This window comes from Nyctibius grandis, chromosome 4 (genome assembly GCF_013368605.1).
Source record: "Nyctibius grandis isolate bNycGra1 chromosome 4, bNycGra1.pri, whole genome shotgun sequence".
Taxonomy (NCBI): Eukaryota; Metazoa; Chordata; class Aves; order Nyctibiiformes; family Nyctibiidae; genus Nyctibius; species Nyctibius grandis.
This window is the reverse complement of record NC_090661.1, coordinates 1,154,528-1,175,705: the sequence shown is the minus strand read 5'-3', so window position 1 is coordinate 1,175,705 and position 21,178 is coordinate 1,154,528. Positions and strand designations below refer to the sequence as shown.

Sequence of the window (21,178 nt, the reverse complement as noted above, 5' to 3'; positions counted from 1 at the left end):
AGAAAAGCCTGGCCATGGCACTTAGTGCCCTGGTCTAGTTGCCATGGTGGTGTCAGGGCAATGGTTGGACTTGATGAGCCCAGAGGGCTCTTCCAACCTCATTGATTCTGTGAGTCCAGTATATTAAATAATATATTTAATAAAGAAAAGACTTGGAGTTGAATTTTCAGCTTGGGTGAAGTGAACTGGGTAGAGGAAGCTTCACCTGAGCAGAGGAGGATGTGATGAGCAGGAATGTCTGGAACAGACATTCAGAGGAGAAGTAGGAATGCATTTTAATTGAGGCTGAAGAAATTCTTACCAAATAGAGCTGAGGGAGGGAGACTGCCCTCCGGGGAGAGCTTTGCAGAGGATCTCTGCTGTCCAGGATCTCTGTTTCCAGCGCAGGAGAAGTCTGAAGGGGCCTCTTGGTTCTAAACTGGAAAAAAACCTTAATGCCTGCACCCTGGAGAGGGGTTTGTTCACCGGTTGTGCTTCTCTCTCCGCAGGCAGCTGGACTGTCTGCGCCAGCTAGTGGTGGTTCTCTGTGAGCGCTCCCAGCTCCAGGACCTGGTGGAGTTCCCCTACGTGAACCTCCACAACGAGGTAATTGTGAACCTCCACAACGAGGTGATTGTGAACCTCCATAACGAGGTGATCGTGAACCTCCACAACGAGGTGATCGTGAACCTCCACAATGAGGTGATCGTGAACCTCCACAATGAGGTGATCGTGAACCTCCACAATGAGGTGATCGTGAACCTCCACAACGAGGTGATCGTGAACCTCCACAACGAGGTGATGGGGCAGTGCTGGGAGGAGGAAGAGGAGCACAACGGCCCTCTTAAAGGAACTGTTGACCTATTTGAACCTCTGTGTGCTGCAGGTCGTGGGGATCATCGAGTCTCACGCTCGAGCCGTGGACCTGATGAGCCACAACTACTACGAGCTGCTGTACGCTTTCCACATCTACCGCCACAACTACCGCAAGGGTGAGGCTCGGGGTGGGCACCTTGTACCAGCCTGCCTGCCTGGGATGCTCCTTTCCCCTACCCCTGCGTCCTGGCTGATGTCTCCCCTTCTCTCCTCAGCTGGGACGGTGATGTTTGAGTACGGCATGCGCCTGGGCAGGGAGGTGCGGACGCTCCGGGGGCTCCAGAAACAGGGCAACTGTTTCCTGGCTGCTATTAACTGCTTACGGTTGGTCCGCCCCGAGTACGCCTGGATAGTGCAGCCAGCGTCTGGAGCTGTGGTAGGAAACTCTGAGCTTGCTGGGAAGCCTCTGACCTGAGCTGTTGACTGTGGGGACACTTAGAGCTGGAATTTAGGGAAGGAGCTTCCAAAATCCTTTCTGATGCGACGAACAGAGGCGTTGGCCGCCTTAATCTGCTGCTTGCATCTTCTTGGCCAACCTGTGCAGCACTGTCTTGCCCCACTCAATGGAGACATCAGACTCTTGTGTCCTTGCCCCTTTTTGGAGCAGGGTGGAAGCAGGACAACTTTTGGGAGGGGGCTGGTGTGTGTAGATGGGAATATATCCCCTTTTGTCAAAGAACAAATCTTTTTGGGGAGTCTGATCGGCCGAAATAGCGGTCAAAAGGAGAATTACTGGGACATGGTTTGTGTTTCAAATCTGTTTGTGGGGAGGTGGTGATTGTAGCCTCATCAGCTAATGCTGTGCCACATTTCTGATAGCCAGAGATAAAGGTAACCTGAGCTGCCAAGGGGTTGTGTGGCTTTGCTGATTGAAGTGGAGGCTTGAAACAGAGCTGGTGTTGGGGCTGTGTCATATCAAGGCAGTTTGTCCTTTGGAAACCCGATGGGCATAAACCCTCTTTCTGCTTTTTCCTGCAAGTACGAACGCCCTGGAGCATCCCCGAAGAGAAACCACGATGGGGAGTGCACGGCTGTCCCAAGTAAGTGCCCAGGCCAGGTATTCCCTGCATCTCTTGTGTTTCCACAGCCTCTCCCCTGCCCTCGGAGCTCTGCTGCTCCCGTGTGAGCTGGGAGATGGCTCAGGGCAGCTCTCACCTCTCTCAGATCAATAATTTGGGGGACTGTAAGGTAGTTAACTCTCCCAATGTTGTCTCCCAGTTGCAATGTGCTGCCACGTAACAGCTGTTCCCCGAGGAGCTTCTGTGCACACTCCTCTGCAGTTTGATGTCTTGTCAGCGCTTTTGCTTTCAGTGGAAATAACTTGTAATTTAAAAAGAGAAAAACAAACCTTTGTGAGGCAATTCTAGTGGTTTAAGACTTTCATTGTTTGTACTCTTGGAAACCCTGCTGACACAGTGAGTCTGTGCTGGTAAGGACTCCACTCTGCCTGTGTCTGCCAAAGCACAGGATGGTGGGGCTGGTTGGACTCGTAATCCTCAGCATTACAGCAGAAGAATTGAAGGTCAGGTATTTTTAAAACAATTCTTTCTGAACGAGCTCTTTGGTAGCATACTCCTGGCAGTCAGAGCAGCAGCAGCTGTTACCAAACGTTAGACAACATCTCATAGAGGAGGCATGGGAGGTTTGTTTCAAGGAGATGGGCACAGCTCGATGTAGCAAGGAAGAGGCAGCAAAACCTGACCTCTGCTTTGGTGCTTTCTGTGGTACAGCTCCTCTTAGGGCAGCAGAGGGCTGTAGGCGTTCTGCACGATACCCAAGTAGCCCATTTTAAAATGCTGAGAGCCCTTCGTGTCCATCTCTGACAGCAACTCGCCAAATCGAGGTGCTGGAGCTGGAGGATTTGGAGAGGGAGTGTGTGTTGGCCCGGATCCGGCTGACTCTGGTGCAGCACGACCTGTCGGCAGCGGCTGTGGCAGGTAAGAGGGACGTGGCGCAGCCGCCTCTCGCTTCCCCTGAGGTTTTTGCTGGTTACAGCACTTTCAGTTGCAGCTCGGGTGAGGAGCAATTTTGTTCTGACCCAGAGACAAACCCGGGAGCTGGCAGGAGCCGTTCAGTTTGCCTCCCTAGCATGAAATCATAGAATCACAGACTGGTTTGGGTTGGGAGGGACCTTAAAGCCCATCCAGTTCCAACCCCCTGCCACGGGCAGGGACACCTTCCACCAGACCAGGTTGCTCCAAGCCCCATCCGGCCTGGCCTTGCCCCCTCCCTGGAGGTGTTCATCCACAGCTTCTCTGGGCAACCTGGGCCAGGGTCTCACCACCCTCACAGCAAAGAATTTCTTCCTAATATCTCATCTCAATCTCCCCTCTTTCAGTTTAAAACTGTTCCCCCTCGTCCTGTCACTCCATGCCCTTGTAAAAAGCCCCTCTCCAGCTTTCCTGTAGCCCCTTCAGGTACTGGAATGTTGCCACCAAGTTTCAGCAGCTTTGGAGAGGCAGATCAGGAGAAACAATTTTAAGTTTTCCGTAGTTATTTTTGGCTTTGCTGACCTTTAGTAATGGTCTGCGTGGGGCTGGGGTTGAGGTCGTGAGTTGAGACAAAAAGGCATCTTTTTGGCTTGCTGGAAATTGCCCCCAGATAAAAAATTAGAAAGCCCTAGAAAAAAAACCACTTGTTTAAATTATTGTCCTGGGTAATCCTGCTTCATGACATGCTGTTGGCTTATCAAAATTGTTCCTTGCTGGGGTGTAGAAAGATGCAATTGGCCCACCCTGACCCTTTAAGTGTGTTCTGCCACTTTCTGATACGAGTTATGCAACGTGTAGACATTTTTCCCCTTCAAGTGTCAGGAGGAGATGACTTCCCAGTAAGGGATTGCAGGAAAAGGATTGAACAGCTGCTTTGAGGGCAAACTGGAGGCGCAGGGAGCTGAGTGCCACAGTGTCATCTCCCCTTCTGCTGCTGCCCCTCCTGCCTGTGCTGGCAGAGCTGAGCTGCTGCCTTGTTTGCTTGGTACAGGCCTGCTGTGCCAGTGGCAAGGCTGTCCCCTCCCTGCTCGCCTAAATAGCGGCAGCATTTGGCTACAGGCCATGTGTTGCTGCCAGTGTCCCTCTCCAGCTGGTGCCTGGTGAGGGACAGCTCCGTGGGTCACTGCTGCTTTGTGCAGTCCCTCCAGGGACGGCTCCTGGGCTCACGAGATGCTCCTGAGGCCAAGAAAGCCTCAAGCCATGCGATGAGAAGCCCTGCTGCAGGGTGTTTTAGTTGGGGCCGTTAGCACGGTGCTGCTGTAACTCTGCCACTGAATTGCGTGAGGTTAGGCCCCAGTAAGCACTGGGGTGTGACTGGGGGAGATGCTTACCTGGTCCCCCTTCCCTGCAGGCAACTCTACGCCCGAGGAAACGGTTGCTCTCCTGGTCCGGGCCGGCCTCTTCGACACCGCCATCACCCTGTGCCAAACATTCAAGCTGCCCTTGACACCCGTCTTCGAGGGACTCACGTTCAAGTACGTAGCGAGGAGCTTCTCCTCCCCGCCTCGGGTGATGTGTGGTGCTTGGCAGGGTGCAGCTTGCAGCTCCCCGGGGTCAGAAGCCAGCGCTGCCCTGACCTGTCTGCTCACCCTGTCTGCTGACACCACGTGCAGCCTCAGCAGCCGCTGCCTCAATGGTTTTGAGGTGGAACTTGCTCTTCACACCTGAAAAGGACAAATAAGGGAGCCTTGCTGAGCAGGTAGTGGAGGAGGAGAGATTTCTCCCTGGTCTCAGGGCAGAGAGGTGGCATCTGACAGTCGCAGGTGACCCCAACCATCATCTGGAGACCTTTCTGGTGAGCTGGCTCGTGGCACACTCCTGCTTTCAAAAGATTTGTTCAAGCTGTTGAGCAGCTCTCAAACAGCGGCTGGCAGAGCGCTGCTCTTCTCTCTGATCTCTGTGCTAGCCCTTTGCTCTCGTGCCACATCTCCAACCCCAGGATTCCTCTTCCCCTTCGCATCTCCACGCTTCCAGAGACGTGTTGTGCCTGTAGAGTTGTTCAGGAGCTCTGCTGCGACCTGTGGCTGGATGCACAGAGAGCATCTCTTGCCCAAGCTCGGGCCCTAAAGCTTTCTAACACCAAAGTTATTAATTCCTCTCTGGCAATTAGAGCAGCTTAGAAATCACCCTAATGGCCACCTTTTCCTGCCAAGCCAGCTAATTCGTAGCCATTGCTGGGAATAGTCCTTGAGGGGTGGCTTTGGGGCTGGCGGCTGTGGCGAGCAGGCTGAAAGGGCTGGCTCCTGAAGGCACCCACCTTTGCACCCCTCTGTCTTCCAGGTGCATCAAGCTGCAGCTGGGAGGGGAGGCGGCGCAGGCAGAGGCCTGGGACTGGCTCGCAGCAAACCAGCTCTCCGCACTGGTTACCACGAAGGAGTCCAGGTAGGTCCTTGTCCAAGAACAGAGACGCTCATTGTGAGAGTGGGACAGAATCACAGAATCAATGAGGTTGGAAGAGCCCTCTGGGCTCATCGAGTCCAACCATTGCCCTGACACCACCATGGCAACTAGACCAGGGCACTAAGTGCCATGTCCAGGCTTTTCTTAAACCCCTCCAGAGACGGGGACTCCCCCACCTCCCTGGGCAGCCCCTTCCAATGGCTAATGACCCTCGCTGAGAAGAAATGCTTCCTCATGTCCAACCTGACCCTCCCCTGGCGAAGCTTGAGGCTGTGTCCTCTTGTCCTATCGCTAGTTGCCCGGGAGAAGAGGCCAACTCCCACTTCACTACACCCTCCCTTCAGGTAGTTGTAGACTGCACTAAGGTCACCTCTGAGCCTCCTCTTCTCCAGGGACATTTCTGGAGGCAAAAACCTTGCAGGAATCCAGAGGGTCACAGGTTCATAAAGCCCTGGGGCTTTACAGCAGACCTGTGGGGCTGGGACAGCAGGAGAGCTGTGCTTCCAGTCACCAGCACATCCCGCTTTGCTGGGCACACGTTGAACCCGGGCAGCGGGACAGGTCCCCCGGAGCACGCCATGGCCTCGCAGACAGCGGCGGGGGCTGCTGGCACAGGTTCTGAGGGGAAATACCGCTTTGCAGCGCCACGGATGAAGCCTGGAGGCTGCTGTCGGCCTATTTGGAGCGTTACCCGTCCCAGAACAGCCTGTACCATCGCTGTGTCATCAACAAGCTCTTGGCACACGGGATCCCTCTGCCCAACTGGCTCATTAACAGCTACAAGGTGAGAACGGGGCGAGGGTCACGGCTCAGTGCGTGCTGCTGCCTGTCCCAGAGCTGTGGGATCACCTTCACTTCGACACCTTCCCCTTCCCAGCTCCAGGAACCTGTGCTGGATGCTTTGTGCCTGTTGCTGAGACTCAGAACAGGTTCCTCTCGCCATCGTGGTGGCTCCTGGGGGAGTTCCCTGGCTGATGGTCCCTCTTTGCTTGCAGAAAGTGGATGCTGCCGAGCTGCTGCGTCTCTATCTGAATTATGATCTGCTGGAGGAGGCTGTGGAGTTGGTGCTGGAGTACGTAGATGCTGTGCTGGGCAAAGGGCACCAGTATTTTGGAATCGAGGTGAGCTCATGGGATGTGGCGGGGACCCTTCCTTGGGGCAGAACCCGCTTGGGGTTTGGGTGTTGTGACCACGATTTGGGAGAAAGGAGCATGGATAAAAAAAACCTGTCTTACTGCAAGTTTTTTCCAAACATCCTTAAAAAACCACCTTGGATCAAATCCAGAATGTTGCTGAAGGTGTTGAACTATTAGAAAAGGATGAGCTTTTCTTATGTCTGTAGGGTAATGTTTCTACCTCGGGTTTTACTACTTGTCCTAAGAGACAAGACCTGTCCCTTGTGCCATTCAGTGTTGCTGATTTTGCAACAGGGAGCACCATCAGCAGCGAGCCGATACCTTATAGAATCACAGACTGGTTTGGGTTGGGAGGGACCTTGAAGATCATCCAGTTCCAACCCCCTGCCATGGGCAGGGACACCTTCCACCAGACCAGGTTGCTCGCAGCCCCATCCAGCCTGCCCTTGAACACTGCCAGGGAGGGGGCAGCCACAGCTTCTCTGGGCAACCTGGGCCAGGGTCTCACCACCCTCACAGCAAAGAATTTCTTCCCAATATCTCATCTCAATCTCCCCTCTTTCAGTTTAAAACCGTTCCCCCTCGTCCTGTCACTCCATGCCCTTGTCAAAAGCCCCTCTCCAGCTTTCCTGTAGCCCTTCAGGCACTGGAAGGTGCTAGAAGGTCTCCCTGGAGCCTTCTCTTCTCCAGGCTGAACAGCCCCATCTCTCTCAGCCTGTCTCCAGAGCAGAGGGGCTCCAGCCCTCTGAGCATCTCCGTGGCCTCCTCTGGACTCGCTCCAACAGCTCCATGTCCTTATGTTGGGGGCCCCAGAGCTGAACGCAGCTTAATGATTAGAACATCTCACCTTAATGATTAGAACATCTCATTTACCCATCCCCGTTCAGTTATGGCTCCTGTGCCACCTGGTCTGGTGGAAGGTGTCCCTGCGCATGGCAGGGGGTTGGAACTGGATGAGCTTTAAGGTCCCTCCCAACCCAAACCAGTCTGAGTCTATAACCCACCCTAGAGAAGCGGGAACCCCTCGGTGGGACAAGCAAGCGTGAGGACATCACGGTTGGGAGCTCTTCCTCGCCGTGGCTGTGGGGAGGAGTGTTTTTGCCATGAGCAAAGCACAACACAAGGGTTCCTCTTCTTCTCCCTTCCAGTTCCCACTGTCCGCCACGACCCCCATGGTGTGGCTGCCCTACACCGCCATCGACCAGCTGCTCCAGGCGCTGCGGGAGAGCACCACCAACCATCACAACGTCGTGGTAGGTACAGCTGCCCCGGGGGAAAGGGAGGGTGGTCACAAACACCCCGTGGAGGGGCTGAGGGGTGGCTGGGAGCACCACAGGGGCCTTTCCTGGGCCCTGGTGGGACAGGGTGGGAGCACTTGTCTGACGCCTGCCCTGCCCCTCACCCAGCTCTATCAGAAGCTGCAAGACAAGATGGAGGACTACCAGCAGAAGGTCAGCATGGCCACCCAGGATCGCCTGTACCGCCGCAAGTAGCGGCAGCCCCATCGCCCACCCGCCCTCGGCCACCGCCGCGGGCCCCCACCTCTGCCCCAGGGGACAGTGCCTGCTCCAGGTGACGTCCCCGGGGAGCTGACGCCGTCCCACCCCGCGCTGGCTCGGCCGCTGGTGCTGGTTTTACTCATTTTTTTTTCCGTAAGGGTCCAGTTCGGGGAGGTGGAGTGCGCCTTCGGCGTGTCACCTCGCTGCCCCTGTCCCCTCTGGGGGACTGGCAGAGCACCGGGGTGCAGCCCTCGCCAGGGCAGCCCCCTCGCTCTCCTCCTGTACCGTACGCGGCAGGTTTTGGCGTTTCTTTTATTTATTTGTTGTGGTTTTGGATGAGCTTTAATAAAATCCAAGCGTTGTTACAGGTCTGTGGTGGGACGGGTGCTGCTCCCCCGGCCCCCCTGGGAGCAGAGTGGGGAGGGTGGGGGTGGAGGGGTGAAGCAAATGGGGGCTGTGGGGCTCCTCGCTTGTAGGGAACTCTCTATAGGGCCATGCTATAGGGCCCAGGGCAGCATTGTGCCATAGAGCACAACAGAGGGGGGACACCTTCCTATAGGGCTGAGGGGCAGCACTGTGCTATAGGGCAGGATGGAGCGATCAGCCTGAGGGGGCAGAGTGCTATAGGGTAAGAAGAAGGGGCTATAGGCGGCCCCTTAGGCTATAGGATAGGATGGGGCTGCAGGGCAGCACCATGCTATAGGGTAGGATGGAGTTATATTCCAAAGGAGCAGCACCATGCTATAAGGAAGGATGGAGCTATAGGTCTAGGGGCAGCACCGTGCTGTAGGGTAGGATGGGGGCTATAGGCTCCAGGGGCAACACTGTTCTATGGGGGGGGGGGCTATAGGCTCCAGGGGCAGCACCACGCTATAGGGTACGGGGGGGGCTATAGGCTCCAGGGGTAGCACCGTGCTATAGGGTAGGGGGGGGCTATAGGCTCCAGGGGCAACACGGTGCTATAGGGTACGGGGGGGGGCTATAGGCTCCAGGGGCAACACGATGCTATAGGGTACAGGGGGGGCTATAGGCTCCAGGGGCAGCACCGTGCTATAGAGTACGGGGGGGGCTATAGGCTCCAGGGGCAGCACCGCGCTATGGGGTACGGGGGGGGCTGTAGGCTCCAGGGGCAGCACCGTGCTATAGGGGGGGGCTATAGGCTCCAGGGGCAGCACCACGCTATAGGGTACGGGGGGGGCTATAGGCTCCAGGGGTAGCACCGTGCTATAGGGTATGGGCGGGGCCATAGGCTCCAGGGGCAGCACCGTGCTATAGGGTACGGGAGGGGCTATAGGCTCCAGGGGCAGCACCGTGCTATAGGGTACGGCAGGGGCTATAGGCTCCAGGGGCAACACTGTGCTATAGGGTAGGGGGTGGGCTATAGGCTCCAGGGGCAACACCGTGCTATAGGGTACGGGGGGGCCTATAGGCACCAGGGGCAGCACTGCGCTATAGGGTACGGGGGGGGATATAGGCACCAGGGGCAGCACTGCGCTATAGGGTACGGGGGGGGCTATAGGCTCCAGGGGCAGCACCGCGCTATAGGGCGGGGGGCGGGGCTTTAAGCCCGAGGGGGCGGGGCTTCCTCGACGCCCCGCCCCAACGCCGTGACGCAACACGCACCGGCCCCGCCCCTTCCCTCTCACCGCGCAGGCGCGGCCGCAGCCCCGAGGCGCCGCTCCCGCCGCCGCCGCCGCCGCCATGGGGAAGAAATCCCGCACCGCCCCGGGCCGCCGGCCCATCCTCCAGCTCTCCCCTCCCGGCCCCCGCCGCGACGAGGCGGCGGTGCCGCCGGTTGAAGGGGTTGACTCGGGTTCCGAACCGGGTAACGGCGGAAGGGGATGGAGGGAGGGGCGGGGGGGGGCGCTTTGTTGGCGGGGCGCGGCCTTGTGTAGGCCTCGGCGCGGCCTCCTCGTAGCGCTGCGGCCTAGTGACGGTACCGGCGACGGGGGAAGGCGGAGGCGGGCAGGGACACACACACACACACCCCGCCTTCCCCCGGCCTCAGCCCCCCCCGTGTCTAACGGCTCTTCCCTCACAGATGAACCCGAAGCGGTGGCGGAGCCCCCCCGCAGCACCCCCAACCCGCCGCCCCCCGCGCCCGCCGCCGTCAAACCCACAGGTACGAGGTCCCTCAGGAGAGAAACAAGCTATAACACCCCCTTAAAAGAAAAAAAGGCTGTGCCCCCCCGGTTTTTAGGGGAGGACCATCCCCCACTGCCTAATATTCCTAAAAAAAAAGGTGTTTTTTATCTTTTAAATGTAATTTTTTCGTTGATCCACTCCATTTTTTTTTTTAAAGGGAGATCATTGTCCCCCTTTAAGTGCTTTTTTTCAAAAAGGGAATAATTAACCCCTTCCTAAGTAATTTCAGTTGATTGCCCCCTTTTTAATTGTTTTAGTTTGTTTTTCAAGTGGGGTGATTGCCCTTTCTTAAGCATTTTTTGTAATTTATTGCTGAGGTAGGATGATTACCTCATTTAAGTGCTTTTTATCTGGGGGAGTGGAGTGATCCCCCAGCTTTTTTTGGGGGGGAGCAGGGTTATTGCCTCCACTGAGCTGGTTTTGGGGTGATGGTGTGATGTGAAATCCCCCCCTGCCTTAAGTGATTTGTGAAGGGGAGGGGATTTATTATCTGAAAAATCTGGACTAGGAGATATTTTTCTGCCCAGTATTTTTTTTTCGGGGGGGAGGAAGAAGTGATTTTTTTTTTTTTACTCTAATACTATTATTAGCTCTTAAATAAATTTAGTATCAATTTAATAACTAATATTAAAACATTGGTATTTTGGAGAGCGGTGACTCCTTCCTCTGTGGTTTGCAGGCAGGATATGATATTCCCCCCGAGTCTTTTCTTCAGGAGTGGGGAACTTTTTCTTCCTAGCGTTGTCCTGTGGGTTTTTTCCTCAGGGAAGGTATTTCCCTCTCCCAGCGTGGTTGGGGGGCTGGTCCTCCATGATTTTGGGGGCTCAGAGATGTCGCCATGGCTGTTTTGAAGAGGGAGGGGTGGCGTTCATCCCCTGAGTGCTCACAGAAGAGGGGTGCCCGTCCCCCCAGGCCATCCCTGCTGCTTCCCACGGGGCTGCTCCCCTCTCACGGGATTAGGGGGGTGACGGAGGGGGTTGGATCCGCTGCACCCTTTACTGAGGGTCCACTGCTCCCCCTTTCCCTGGCCAGGAGGCTTGTGCCTGCTCGGTGCCTACGCAGACAGCGACGACGAGGAGGGCGAGACCCCAGAGAAGTCTGCCCGTTCGGCGGACGCCAACGGCAATAACTCGGCAGACATCGACAGCACGCTGGCAAACTTCCTGGCGGTTAGTGCGGCTCCGGGGAGCGTGAGGGGGAGAGGGGGGCGGAGGGGAGCTCCTCCTTCACGGTCCCAGACGTTGTCCTCTGCCGTTAAGTGCTGTGGCTCCGCTTGTGCCCCCCCTGGGGTTTGAAGGTGACGTGGGGATGTTGTTTTCGCAGGAGATCGATGCCATCACGGCTCCTCCGCAGCCCGCCGAGCCCACGGCCGCCTCCTCCTCCGCGCCGCCCCCCACGCCTCCCCGCCCTGAGCCGAAGGAGTCGGGCTCGGGCCAGTCCTCGGGCACGGCCAACGGTGCCACGGGCTCTGCGCCGGCCCCGGAGTGGCAGTACGACACCCAGTGCTCGCTGGCGGGAGGTGAGCGCCTCGGGGGGGCTGCTGTCCCCCGCTTTGCACCCCAAAGGGACCTGAGGGTGGTGACAAATGGTTGATGCCAAGGAAAGGGGGGTGACAGCGGCCTGGGGAACCGGTGCAGTTGGCAGTGGGATGCTGACTCTGCGTGTCCTCGTCCTCCTGGCAGTGGGGGAGCTGGAGATGGGCGACTGGCAGGAGGTGTGGGACGAGAACACCGGCTGCTACTACTACTGGAACACCCAGAGCAACGAGGTGACCTGGGAGCTGCCGCAGTACCTGGCGACGCAGGTCCAGGGCCTGCAGCACTACCAGCACAGGTGGGAGAGACCCCCGTCCCCGCAAGGGAGGGCACCGGGACGCTGTCCCCGAGCCCGCCCTTCACTCCCTCCTCTTCCTCAGCAGCACCGTGGCGGGTGCCAACGGCAGCTTCGCAGCGGCTGCCGAGCTGTACCCCCAGGAGAAGGGGGCCACCCCGGGCAGCGTCAGCCGTGGGGCCAGCCTTGCCAAGCGGGAGGTGAAGAAGGTCAGTCAGAGGGGCCAAGCGCCGGGTGCTGGTTGCCCCTTTGGGCTTCCTGGGCAGCGGGTGGGTCACTCTGCTCCGTTCACAGCCCGAAGAGGGCCCAAGGAGCAACGGGGCCACCCAGGCTCCTTCCTCTGCGGGCTGCTGCCCCCTTCGCTGCAGGGGGAAGGTGTGGGGCTGGGATGAGGGGGCAGGGAGCCGCGGGCGCTGCCGGAAGGCTGAGGCGAGGCTCGACCCACAGGAAGTGAACGAAGGCGTGCAGGCGCTCTCCAACAGCGAGGAGGAGAAGAAGGGGGTGGCTGCAGCCCTCCTGGCACCGCTCCTGCCCGATGTGGTGAAGGAGGAAGAGGAGCGCTGGAGAAGAAAGGTGATCTGCAAAGAGGAGGTCGAGCCGCCTCCGGAAGAGGAGGCAAAAGCAGAAGAGGCAGCAGGTGCTCCCGAAGAGCCGGAGCCCAGCAGGGATCCCCTGGAAGACACGCTGCAGGAGGAGCTGTGCAGCGTGGTGCAGTCAGGGGAGAGTGCTGAGGAAGAGGAAGAGCAAGATACCCTTGAGCTGGAGATGGTGCTGGAGAGGAAGAAGGTAAGGGCAAACGTTTTTGTCATGGCAAGGAGGCAGCAGGTGCAGCCAAGGATGCTGCATTTCCCATGCTGCTCCTATATGGGCTTGGGCATCATATAGACCTGGGCACTGATGGCCACAGCTTCACACGAACACTCTGCAGAAGACTCAGTGGCCCTTGGCCAACTCTTGCTCCATCTTTGCTGCTGTTAACGCAGTGCCCTGCTCACGAGTGACTCTGTAGCCGCTGCTGCTCTTCGGGGCAGGCTCAGGTCCCCTGTCGTGTCTCTTGGCAGGCGGAGCTGCGTGCCTTGGAGGAGGGCGACGGCAGCGCCTCGGGCTCCAGCCCGCTCTCCGACGGGAGCCAGTCGGCCTCGCAGGACGTCACCCGCAGGCTGGCCTCCAAGCGAGGGAAATGGAAACTGTTTGTCGGAGCCACCAGCCCCGAATCTGCCAGTCGAGGCTGCAGCAAAACGGGCCGGGAGAGCCCGGAGGCGGGAGAAGCAGGTAATTGGCGAGGCTGCCTTTGGAGGGGGGAGCGGGTGTTCGGAGAGGCCGCGGCCCCCTCCTGCCACGGTGCCTGGAGCCTGCTGAGCCCCTCGCAGCGCGTAGAGGGGCCGGGACGGGCGGCGAGGTACGTGTGCCGGGCTGGGGACAGGCCCAGAGGGGTGGCTGTCACCTCTGTCACACACAGCTGAGCTCGCAGGCTCGGGGCAGCGTGGGGATAAGCTGAGGCTCTGTCAAATTCTCTCCTTAATCCTATAATTAAAGAAAACAAACAGGAGAGTGCCTGCCTTCACCACAGTATCAGAAAATAAATAGGAGAGAGCCTGTACTCGATGCTTTGATCAGAGGGTTGGAGCCCCTCTGCTCTGGAGACAGGCTGAGAGAGCTGGGGCTGTTCAGCCTGGAGAAGAGAAGGCTCCAGGGAGACCTTCTAGCACCTTCCAGCACCTGAAGGGGCTACAGGAAAGCTGGAGAGGGGCTTTTGACAAGGGCATGGAGTGATAGGACGAGGGGGAACAGTTTTAAACTGAAAGAGGGGAGATTTAGATGGGATATTAGGAAGAAATTCTTTGCTGTGAGGGTGGTGAGACCCTGGCCCAGGTTGCCCAGAGAAGCTGTGGCTGCCCCCTCCCTGGCAGGGTTCAAGGCCAGGTTGGATGGGGCTTGGAGCAACCTGGTCTGGTGGAAGGTGTCCCTGCCCGTGGCAGGGGGTTGGAACTGGATGGGCTTTAAGGTCCCTCCCAACCCAAACCAGTCTGTGATTCTTTATCAGGAGAAGGAACACAGAAGCGTGACAGTGGCTGTTTTGCACCCCACCACCTCCTGCTTTCTTCCAAATATCATCAATCCTCCCCGTGGCACGTGGGGAACTGTCACCTTCTGCTTTTCCACTTGTGTTTCTAAGCTTCTTGGTAACAGTCGCCACATTTCAGGCAGCTGAGGTGCTCCCCGAGAGCCGCTGCGGCTCCACGCTCGCCGGTGCTTTGGGAACACAAGGCAGGAGCTCACTGCGAGGAAGATCTGGTTTGTGTGAGGGTGGTTTGGTACCGGGTGTGCGCTGGATAGATCCCTGGAGCAGCACCCAACCCTCGGCAGAGCTTGTGTCCTGCTCACGCTCTGCTCTCCTGTGGTACAGCCACGAGGGAGGAGGGCACAGCAGCGCCCAGAGCAGGCTGCGTCCTGCTGGTGTGGGAGGCGGTGCCCCCTCCAAACCCGGGTTGATGCGGCCCCGAGGTGCGTCTGCTTAGGGCAGACGTGGAGTTGTGCCTTGGAGCTGGCATTAGGGCAGCCCCAGGGTGGCTCTGGGGGGTGGTTTTGCTGGAGGGTTTTCCTCCTGCCTCACAGGCTCACGAGCAGACCCCCTGGAGCCAGCTCTTCTAGCAGTGCTGCTTTCCCACTCACCCTGGGGAACAGGGAGCTGTTACCCTAAAAGATCCCATTTACAGTTGAGCACCCTGCTGCTGGAGGGCGATGAGGGCTCTGTCCTGCCCTTCAGTGCCAGGACACACCAGGAACGTGGGGTTTTTTCCCCCGAGGGCTTTAGGAATCCCTCAAAAAACTTCCCTCCCTGGAATTTGTCACTTGGATGGTGAATTAGTCACCGGTGCCTGTGATGCGGTGGAGGCAAAACCGTGTGGTCTTGGGGGAGCTCTTCAGTCTTTGACAGTTGACTTATTTAATACCCTTTTTTTAACAAATTATTAAACCCCCGGAGGTCAGTGGCTGCCTGCCTGCCCGTTAGCTGTCTTCACACTCCTGGAAGCCCTGTGCTCCAGGCTTCCTGCCCTTGTGCTGTAGCAGTTGTAATTCTTCGCTTCCCATGCTGTCCTTCTGGAAGGACACCCCCTCCCCTCAAAACACAGAGGCAGGGACCCTCTCTCCTTTTTAATTTCAGGCTGTTGTCGCTGGCTCCTGCAGGAAAGAGGCCCCGGCTCTTCCCCTGCCCTCTCCTGCATGGGCTCTGGCTCCCCAGCACGGTGTCTCCAGCACTGTGGCAGTAGAAGGGCTCACGTGTCGTTTCTTCTCCTGCAGCGGCGAGCACAGAAGCAGCTGACGTGAATTCAGACAAAGAGGCAGAGTCTGAGGAGCCCCAGGAGAAGGCGAAAGCCCAAGGGGCACCAAAAATGGAGGAGGAGGAGCAGGACCTAAAGGTACGGAGACGCAGAGGTGCGTGTCGGTGAGATCCATCCCAGCTCGTGTGGGGGGACGTGCTGGCTCTGCTCAGGGGACGCCACCAGCCCACGGGGACACCTGAGCTTTGGGCTGGGGGTTTGGCCCAGCTGCAGCGACCTTGGCCTGCCAGCGGGACAGCACCAGGAGCTCTAAACCTCATGTCCCTGTGCAGTCCCAGCCCAGCTTGCCCTGGCCCTGTGAACGAGTGGCCATGCAGGATTGGGCCAGCATCTCTGCGGCCCGGGGTCCTGCTGCCAGCAGCAAAGGCTTGAAAGTGCTTAAATGTAAAAACAAAGGGGGTGTGGGGGGGATAAAGACTCAGCCCTGGGGCTGGTTGTGAGCGAGAGCAAGCACTTTTGTCTTGACTTTCTTTTCACCAATAACAATATCACAGTCCTCGAGCACCTGCCCCCTCAATCTGGAGACTTCTTGTCCGTAAACCCTCCGTGTCTGGGGGCTGCCAGTACCTGTCACTGCCCTTGGCCCGCCGTGACTTTTTGAAGTTAGATTCAAGCTGGGGAAGCCCTGGGGATTGCTGAGACTGTCTTTTCCGAGCCTTGATTTGCTCTTTTTGGCTGAATGATTCCTAGAGCCCCTTCCTGAGCTACAGCTACGCAGAGAGGTAGGGGAGAGCTTTTCTATTTGTCCTTGGTCACTCGTTACCTTGACATCTCCTGCAGTGTTAAATTTGGCTCCTGAGTAATCTAATTTCGTTAGCAAATGCTGTCACCTCCCTGTGACAGCTGGTTTACAGATGGGGAATCACCCTCTTTGGTAGAACCCCGGTGGAAACTGGTGGCACGGGCTGAGCTCTGTCCCTGCCCTTGTTTCCCACCACTGCATCGTTTCTCCTGGGTGAAAGGGAAGGGCGTCATCGCTGTCCTTGTGACAGATTTATCATCTCCTGTAAAAAAAACTCTTCAGGGAGTTTTGAGATGTGATGTTCCCTGCCCAAAACCACTGAGCCCTCCCTCACTGTAGCATCTACGTGAGGCTCCTCTGTTTTCTTAATTTATTTGAAAAAAATAAGAAACAAAACCTGCAGCAGGGCCACACTTGGCTGCTGCGCCGCCCAAAGCCTTCGAAGCTGTCCCGTTTGCTGTCCCCTCTGGGTCCTGGCGGTGCTGCGACAGGCTGTGCTGTAGCATCGTGCTCTCCCTCGCAGGATCCCCTTAGAGCTGTCGGAGGAATGCCGTCTCCTTGGGTGATCGGTACCGTTCGCTTCACCGCCTCGGGGTAATCTCTTTTCTGCCAGCTCTCTGGTTTGCAGGAGATCCGCTGGGTTCCTCCGCTGCGAAGTCGCCCTCGGCTGCGGGATCTTCGTGGCTTCCACAGCCACCTTAACGCAGGAATTCATTTCCCTGCCTCGGGCTTCTCTCTAGCGCTGCTTGTCTGTCTTGCCCAGCCCCCTCTCCGGAGTCACACGCAGCTTTGGGGACCTTCCAAAGCCTCTTCTGAAGAGTGAAGGAAAAAAAAAACCTTAGAGCCCTCCCTAAAGCAATCGTGGTGCCTCTCGCAGGCGTCCACCCCGTTTCTGCCCGTGATTGCTGCCTGCCTTGGAGCTGCTTTCACGCAGTCCCCTCAGGGGCATCGACACGTGGGATCCCCGTGGCCCTGTGCCCAGACTGGAGGTTTGACTCCTGCGGGACGCTGGGGTTCAGTGACGGCGGTGGCTGGCCTGAACCTTAACGTAGCTCCTGTGTGTGCTCAGGAGGAAAGGAGCTGTCAGCCCTCTCCTGCGCTTTCCAGGTAGTGCCTCTGGAAAGCGGCTGTTTACAGAGGCTGAGATGATGTCCTGGCCCCTTTCTTTTGAAATATTATATTTAAGGCTTCCTGCCCTGGCGATTGCTGTAACTCCAGAGCCAGGGCTCCGAAGCAGACTGAGCCCGTGCCCTCCTTCAGCTGGTTCGGAGGGTGACGGTGCCGGGAGGCGCTGGGGGCAGGGAAGGGTCTGCACGGAGGAGCTGGGGTTCGCTGGCACCTCCCGCCACCCCACACCGACCCCGTCGTGGGGGCCTTAGAGGAGGGGGTGACAGGCACAGACACCCAGGGTGGCACATGCCAGGCCGAGGGGCCGCGGGCAGTCCCGAATCTCGTTTGCCGGGGAAGGCCTGGAGCCGCGGGGGCCGCAGCCGCCCGGTGACGCTACCCGAGGGCGGCTCTTGACTCTCCCCTTTCTCCCCGGCAGTTTCAGATCGGAGAGCTGGCAAATACTCTGACTAGTAAATTGGAGTTCCTGGGCATCAACAGACAATCTATCTCCAACTTCCACATGTTGCTGTTGCAGACAGAGGTAACCGAGCCTTCGCCCCTCGCTCCGGCCTTCTGTTCCGAAGCGGATCAAATAACTGTCCGCCGCTCGATGCTGCGTGAACCTCGCGGCGCCGCGCGCCCGCCCGCCTCCTGCAGGGCCCTTCCTCCGCGGGGGGAGAGCATGGCTTTGCACGGAGGCGGTGTCTTCCTCCTGGCCCCCCCTGAGCCCCGTTGCCGTAAGGGAAACCTCTCCCGGACCTCGAGTCCTGTCCCGAGGGCCGCTCGCAGCTTCCCTCACCGCCTTCCCCCCTCCGGTTCTTGCCCTCTAGACCCGCATTGCAGACTGGCGAGAAGGTGCTCTCAATGGAAACTACCTCAAACGCAAACTCCAAGACGCAGCCGAACAGCTAAAACAATACGAAATAAACGCCACCCCTAAAGGCTGGTCCTGCCACTGGGACAGGTACGCGCTCTCCTACCTTTCTCACCTTTCATCTCTGACATCTCAGACATGATTTGTGACCATCACCACCCGACGACGTGGCGCCGTCCCTCTCGGAGACTGAGAGCAACTTCTGTTAGCTGGGCAGGCAGAGAAACGTCCGGCACTCGCAGAGTTTGGGGCCAGCCACCAAACTGGAGGAGCCGAACCGGAGTGCTCAGTGCTTTTTGAGACGGAGCTGATTTCCCTGACCGGACAGAGCTGGTTTCCACTCTCGCGAGTGCAAAGCGCTGTGGAGGGCGGGCCTGGGGGGTCGCGCATGCGAGAGCTCTGTGAACTTTGCAGGATCTCTGGATCACCTCTTCTGACCAACAGCTCTGACAAAGGACAAACTACAACTCACCAACGGAACGAAGAACAAGAGTTCTGTCACCTGCCAGCAGGTCAGACCCAAACATTTCTTTGTCTATTTGGCTTTCTTGATTAATTTTCCTTTGTTTGAAATCTTTGCTCTTTTGTTTTTCAGCTCCCAGATCCGCTCCCTCTCTCTAGCATTCACTGTTGTGTTTGACACCAAGAGTTGTTATAAAAAGCGACCTCCGCGCACCACGGGGTAGGGGGGGCAGCCGCTTCTCTCTCCACTGGGCTGTTCCCCCGGTGCCTCTTCTCGGAGGGCGACTTTGCAGCCAAGGCAGCGGCTGAAAGTCCCGGTGGTGCTTTTCGCAGCCCTCCTCTCGGAGCGGGGGAGGCTCAGGGCGACGTTCATGCAAAAAAAAACAAAACAAAACACCACAATACAAACCAAAAACCAGAGCTTAGAGCAACTGGGCTCGGGCCTCTCCTGCCTCTTGTCCTCCAAAGCCGTTTGGTTGCGTTTGGGAGAGCGGCAGCCCGGCTGCAGAGGGTCTTCCCTGCGAGAGCGCAGCGCTGTCGTGGGCAGGCCCCCCTCGGAGTGTCCGTGGCGGAGGAGGGAGTCTGAAGCCTTCCTTCTCTTTCTTGTGATTTAGGGAGCATAGACGCTATTTCTATGTTAACGAGCGCTCCGGAGAGTCGCAATGGGAGTTCCCCGACGGGGAGGACGAAGAGGAGGGACGGCGAACCACCGACAGAAAAGCCGACGGTCCTCCTCAACCCCCTCCAAAAGACAAAGGAGAGCACGCCGGGGACCCCGCCGAGCGCCCCGCAGGTACACCCCGGGGGGGGGCCGCTGCGGTTGGGGGGTCCTGGCCCCGAAGCGGGGTGTCGTGGGAGCGCTAGAGCAGTACGTGGTGGTGCTCCCGGCCACCTCGTGGTGGCTTCAGCGAAGCTGGGACGAGCGCCCCTTCCCCGCCCGAGCTGCCCCCGTTGGTTTTAGGTGTCCTGGCGGTGCCGGGGAAGGCGGCGTGCGGCTTGTTGGCCTGAGCTCTGCCCTGGCAGGGAGGCAGCGGGCAGGAGCAGGCAGCGCGGTCCGTAGCCTGGGTTTTCAAGCCTGTGTCAATATGTATTCTTCAGGCTCCCTTTGTAAAGAATCCTTCTCAGGCCAAGTCCCTGCTACGTCTCTCATGCCGCTCACTCCATTTTGGACTCTGCTTCAGTCCTCTGTCCCGGTCCTCCAACCTCCTTTGCCTTTGGAAATGCCTCCGCCGCCTCCGCCTCCCCCGGACTCTCCCCCGCCGCCCCCGCCGCCGCCCCCGCCGCCGCCCGGAGAAGACGGTGAGATCCAGGAAGTGGAGATGGAAGATGAGGGGGGCGAGGAGCCGCCCGCCCCGGGAACCGAGGAAGACGCTCCCCTGAAGCCTCTCCCGCGCCCAGCTGCCAGCAGCAGCCAGGTGAGCGGCCGGGTGAAGCTGGGGCTCGGCCGGTCCCACCGCACCGTGCCCAGGGCTCGGCACTCACGTCGCCGCTCTCTTCCAGGCCGCCGTTGAGCCGAGCCCGGCGCCGCTGCTCTCCGCCAAGCCCCAGAAGAGGAAAGCCGTGGAGATGAGCCCGGGGCTGATGCAGCGAGCGGCCACCATCGGCAGCTGCCCCGTCATCTACAGCCAGCCCCTGATGGCCGCCACCAAGTACCAGCCTCCGGCCGTGCCCCTCGCCTCCCTCAGGCCGCGCCAGCGCCTGCAGGGCGAGATCCAGGCCCGCCCCAGCCTCCGCCTCGCGCCGGGCCACACCGGCCCCCAGCCCGCCGCCACCCTGGGCCTGCAGTCGGGCTACCTGGGCGTGACGGCGCCCGCCGCCCCTGCCGTCATGAGCTACTCGGAGTGCGCTGTGCCCGCCAGCCTGCCCGCCGCCACGCAGCCGGCCCCGGCACGGGGAGCCCTGCCTGCCGCCGAGCAGCCGCCTCCCCCGCCGCCCCCCCAAACGCCCCCGCCTCCCACCCCCAAGGCGCCGCCGCCACCGGAGAAGGAGAAGCTGAGGAAGGGGCGGAAGAACAAGGTAGGGATCGCTCTGGGGCCAGTCCCTCGCCGGGCACCCTCTCCTCCCTTCCCAGCCGCCCTCACCGCGGCCTGTTGGCGTTTCTGGCACAGGGCAAGAAGGGGAAGACGAAGATGCCGTCGCTGGTGAAGAAATGGCAGAGCATCCAGCGGGAGCTGGACGAGGAGGAGAACTCCAGCTCCAGCGAGGAGGACCGGGAGACCACGGCCCAGCGGCGCATCGAGGAGTGGAAGCAGCAGCAGCTGATGAGGTGCGGGCCCATTCCCCGGGGCAGCTCGGCTCCTGGAGGGGACGTTTCCTTGTCCCCTGGAAGGGCAGAGCGTGGGGATCCACATCCCTGGCACCATGAGGGTGGTGGGGACGGTCACCTCGTGCCACCCGCGTGCTGACACCCTGCTTTGTCCCCGCAGCGGCAGGGCGGAGAGGAACGCCAACTTCGAGGCGCTGCCGGAGGACTGGCGAGCGCGGCTGAAGCGCAGGAAAACCGCCTCGAGCACGTGAGGCGCGCCCCGCTCTTTATTATTTGTTTCTTTTTTTACAGTTGTACAGTTCAGAGCCCCCCTCACCCCCTGCCCGTTGTCCAATAAATCGTAGCAGTTTGGGTCGTGCCGTCTGGTTGCGCGGGGGGTGTCCCTGCCACGGGGGCTGGTGTGCGCGGTGGCCCTGGCTCGGGCTGACGCCGTGGGGTGGCCCGTTGTGGCCCCGCTCCCCTGGGGGTGTGCCAGGGTAACGAAATCCCTCTGGCTCCTTGCCCAGCTCTGGGACTGCCCCGGC

At 58.9% G+C, this 21,178-nt stretch overlaps 2 protein-coding genes across 5 annotated transcripts in view; both read left to right on the top strand.

Annotated features, from left to right (window-relative positions):
- The window catches only part of NUP160 (nucleoporin 160), a 31,049-nt gene extending 22,803 nt beyond the window's left edge, over positions 1–8,246 (top strand). The window contains exons 25-35 of the mRNA XM_068397684.1: positions 489–585; positions 866–971; positions 1,071–1,231; positions 1,835–1,895; positions 2,682–2,792; positions 4,198–4,321; positions 5,127–5,228; positions 5,889–6,030; positions 6,242–6,367; positions 7,531–7,635; positions 7,789–8,246. Coding sequence (XP_068253785.1) covers positions 489–585; positions 866–971; positions 1,071–1,231; positions 1,835–1,895; positions 2,682–2,792; positions 4,198–4,321; positions 5,127–5,228; positions 5,889–6,030; positions 6,242–6,367; positions 7,531–7,635; positions 7,789–7,875 — 1,222 coding nt within the window. The 3' untranslated portion in view covers positions 7,876–8,246. The remainder of the gene's footprint in view (positions 1–488; positions 586–865; positions 972–1,070; positions 1,232–1,834; positions 1,896–2,681; positions 2,793–4,197; positions 4,322–5,126; positions 5,229–5,888; positions 6,031–6,241; positions 6,368–7,530; positions 7,636–7,788) is intronic.
- A 1,293-nt stretch (positions 8,247–9,539) lies between these two features.
- On the top strand, positions 9,540–21,008 carry FNBP4 (formin binding protein 4). Of its 4 annotated transcripts, none has more exons than XM_068397699.1 (17): positions 9,540–9,706; positions 9,923–10,003; positions 11,059–11,195; positions 11,350–11,545; positions 11,709–11,859; positions 11,945–12,065; positions 12,304–12,642; positions 12,918–13,128; positions 15,160–15,278; positions 17,489–17,593; positions 17,883–18,016; positions 18,341–18,438; positions 19,003–19,181; positions 19,570–19,803; positions 19,889–20,404; positions 20,497–20,654; positions 20,815–21,008. In XM_068397699.1, the coding sequence occupies exons 1-17, from the start codon at positions 9,583–9,585 to the stop codon at positions 20,903–20,905; spliced, it is 2,994 nt and encodes a 997-aa protein (XP_068253800.1). In that variant the 5' UTR covers positions 9,540–9,582; the 3' UTR covers positions 20,906–21,008. The 4 variants fall into 4 exon arrangements, with proteins under 4 accessions (XP_068253800.1, XP_068253798.1, XP_068253802.1 ...); XM_068397697.1 differs by having other exon boundaries at positions 11,942–12,065; XM_068397701.1 differs by lacking the exon at positions 18,341–18,438 and having other exon boundaries at positions 19,487–19,803.
- The last annotated feature ends 170 nt before the right edge of the window (positions 21,009–21,178 follow it).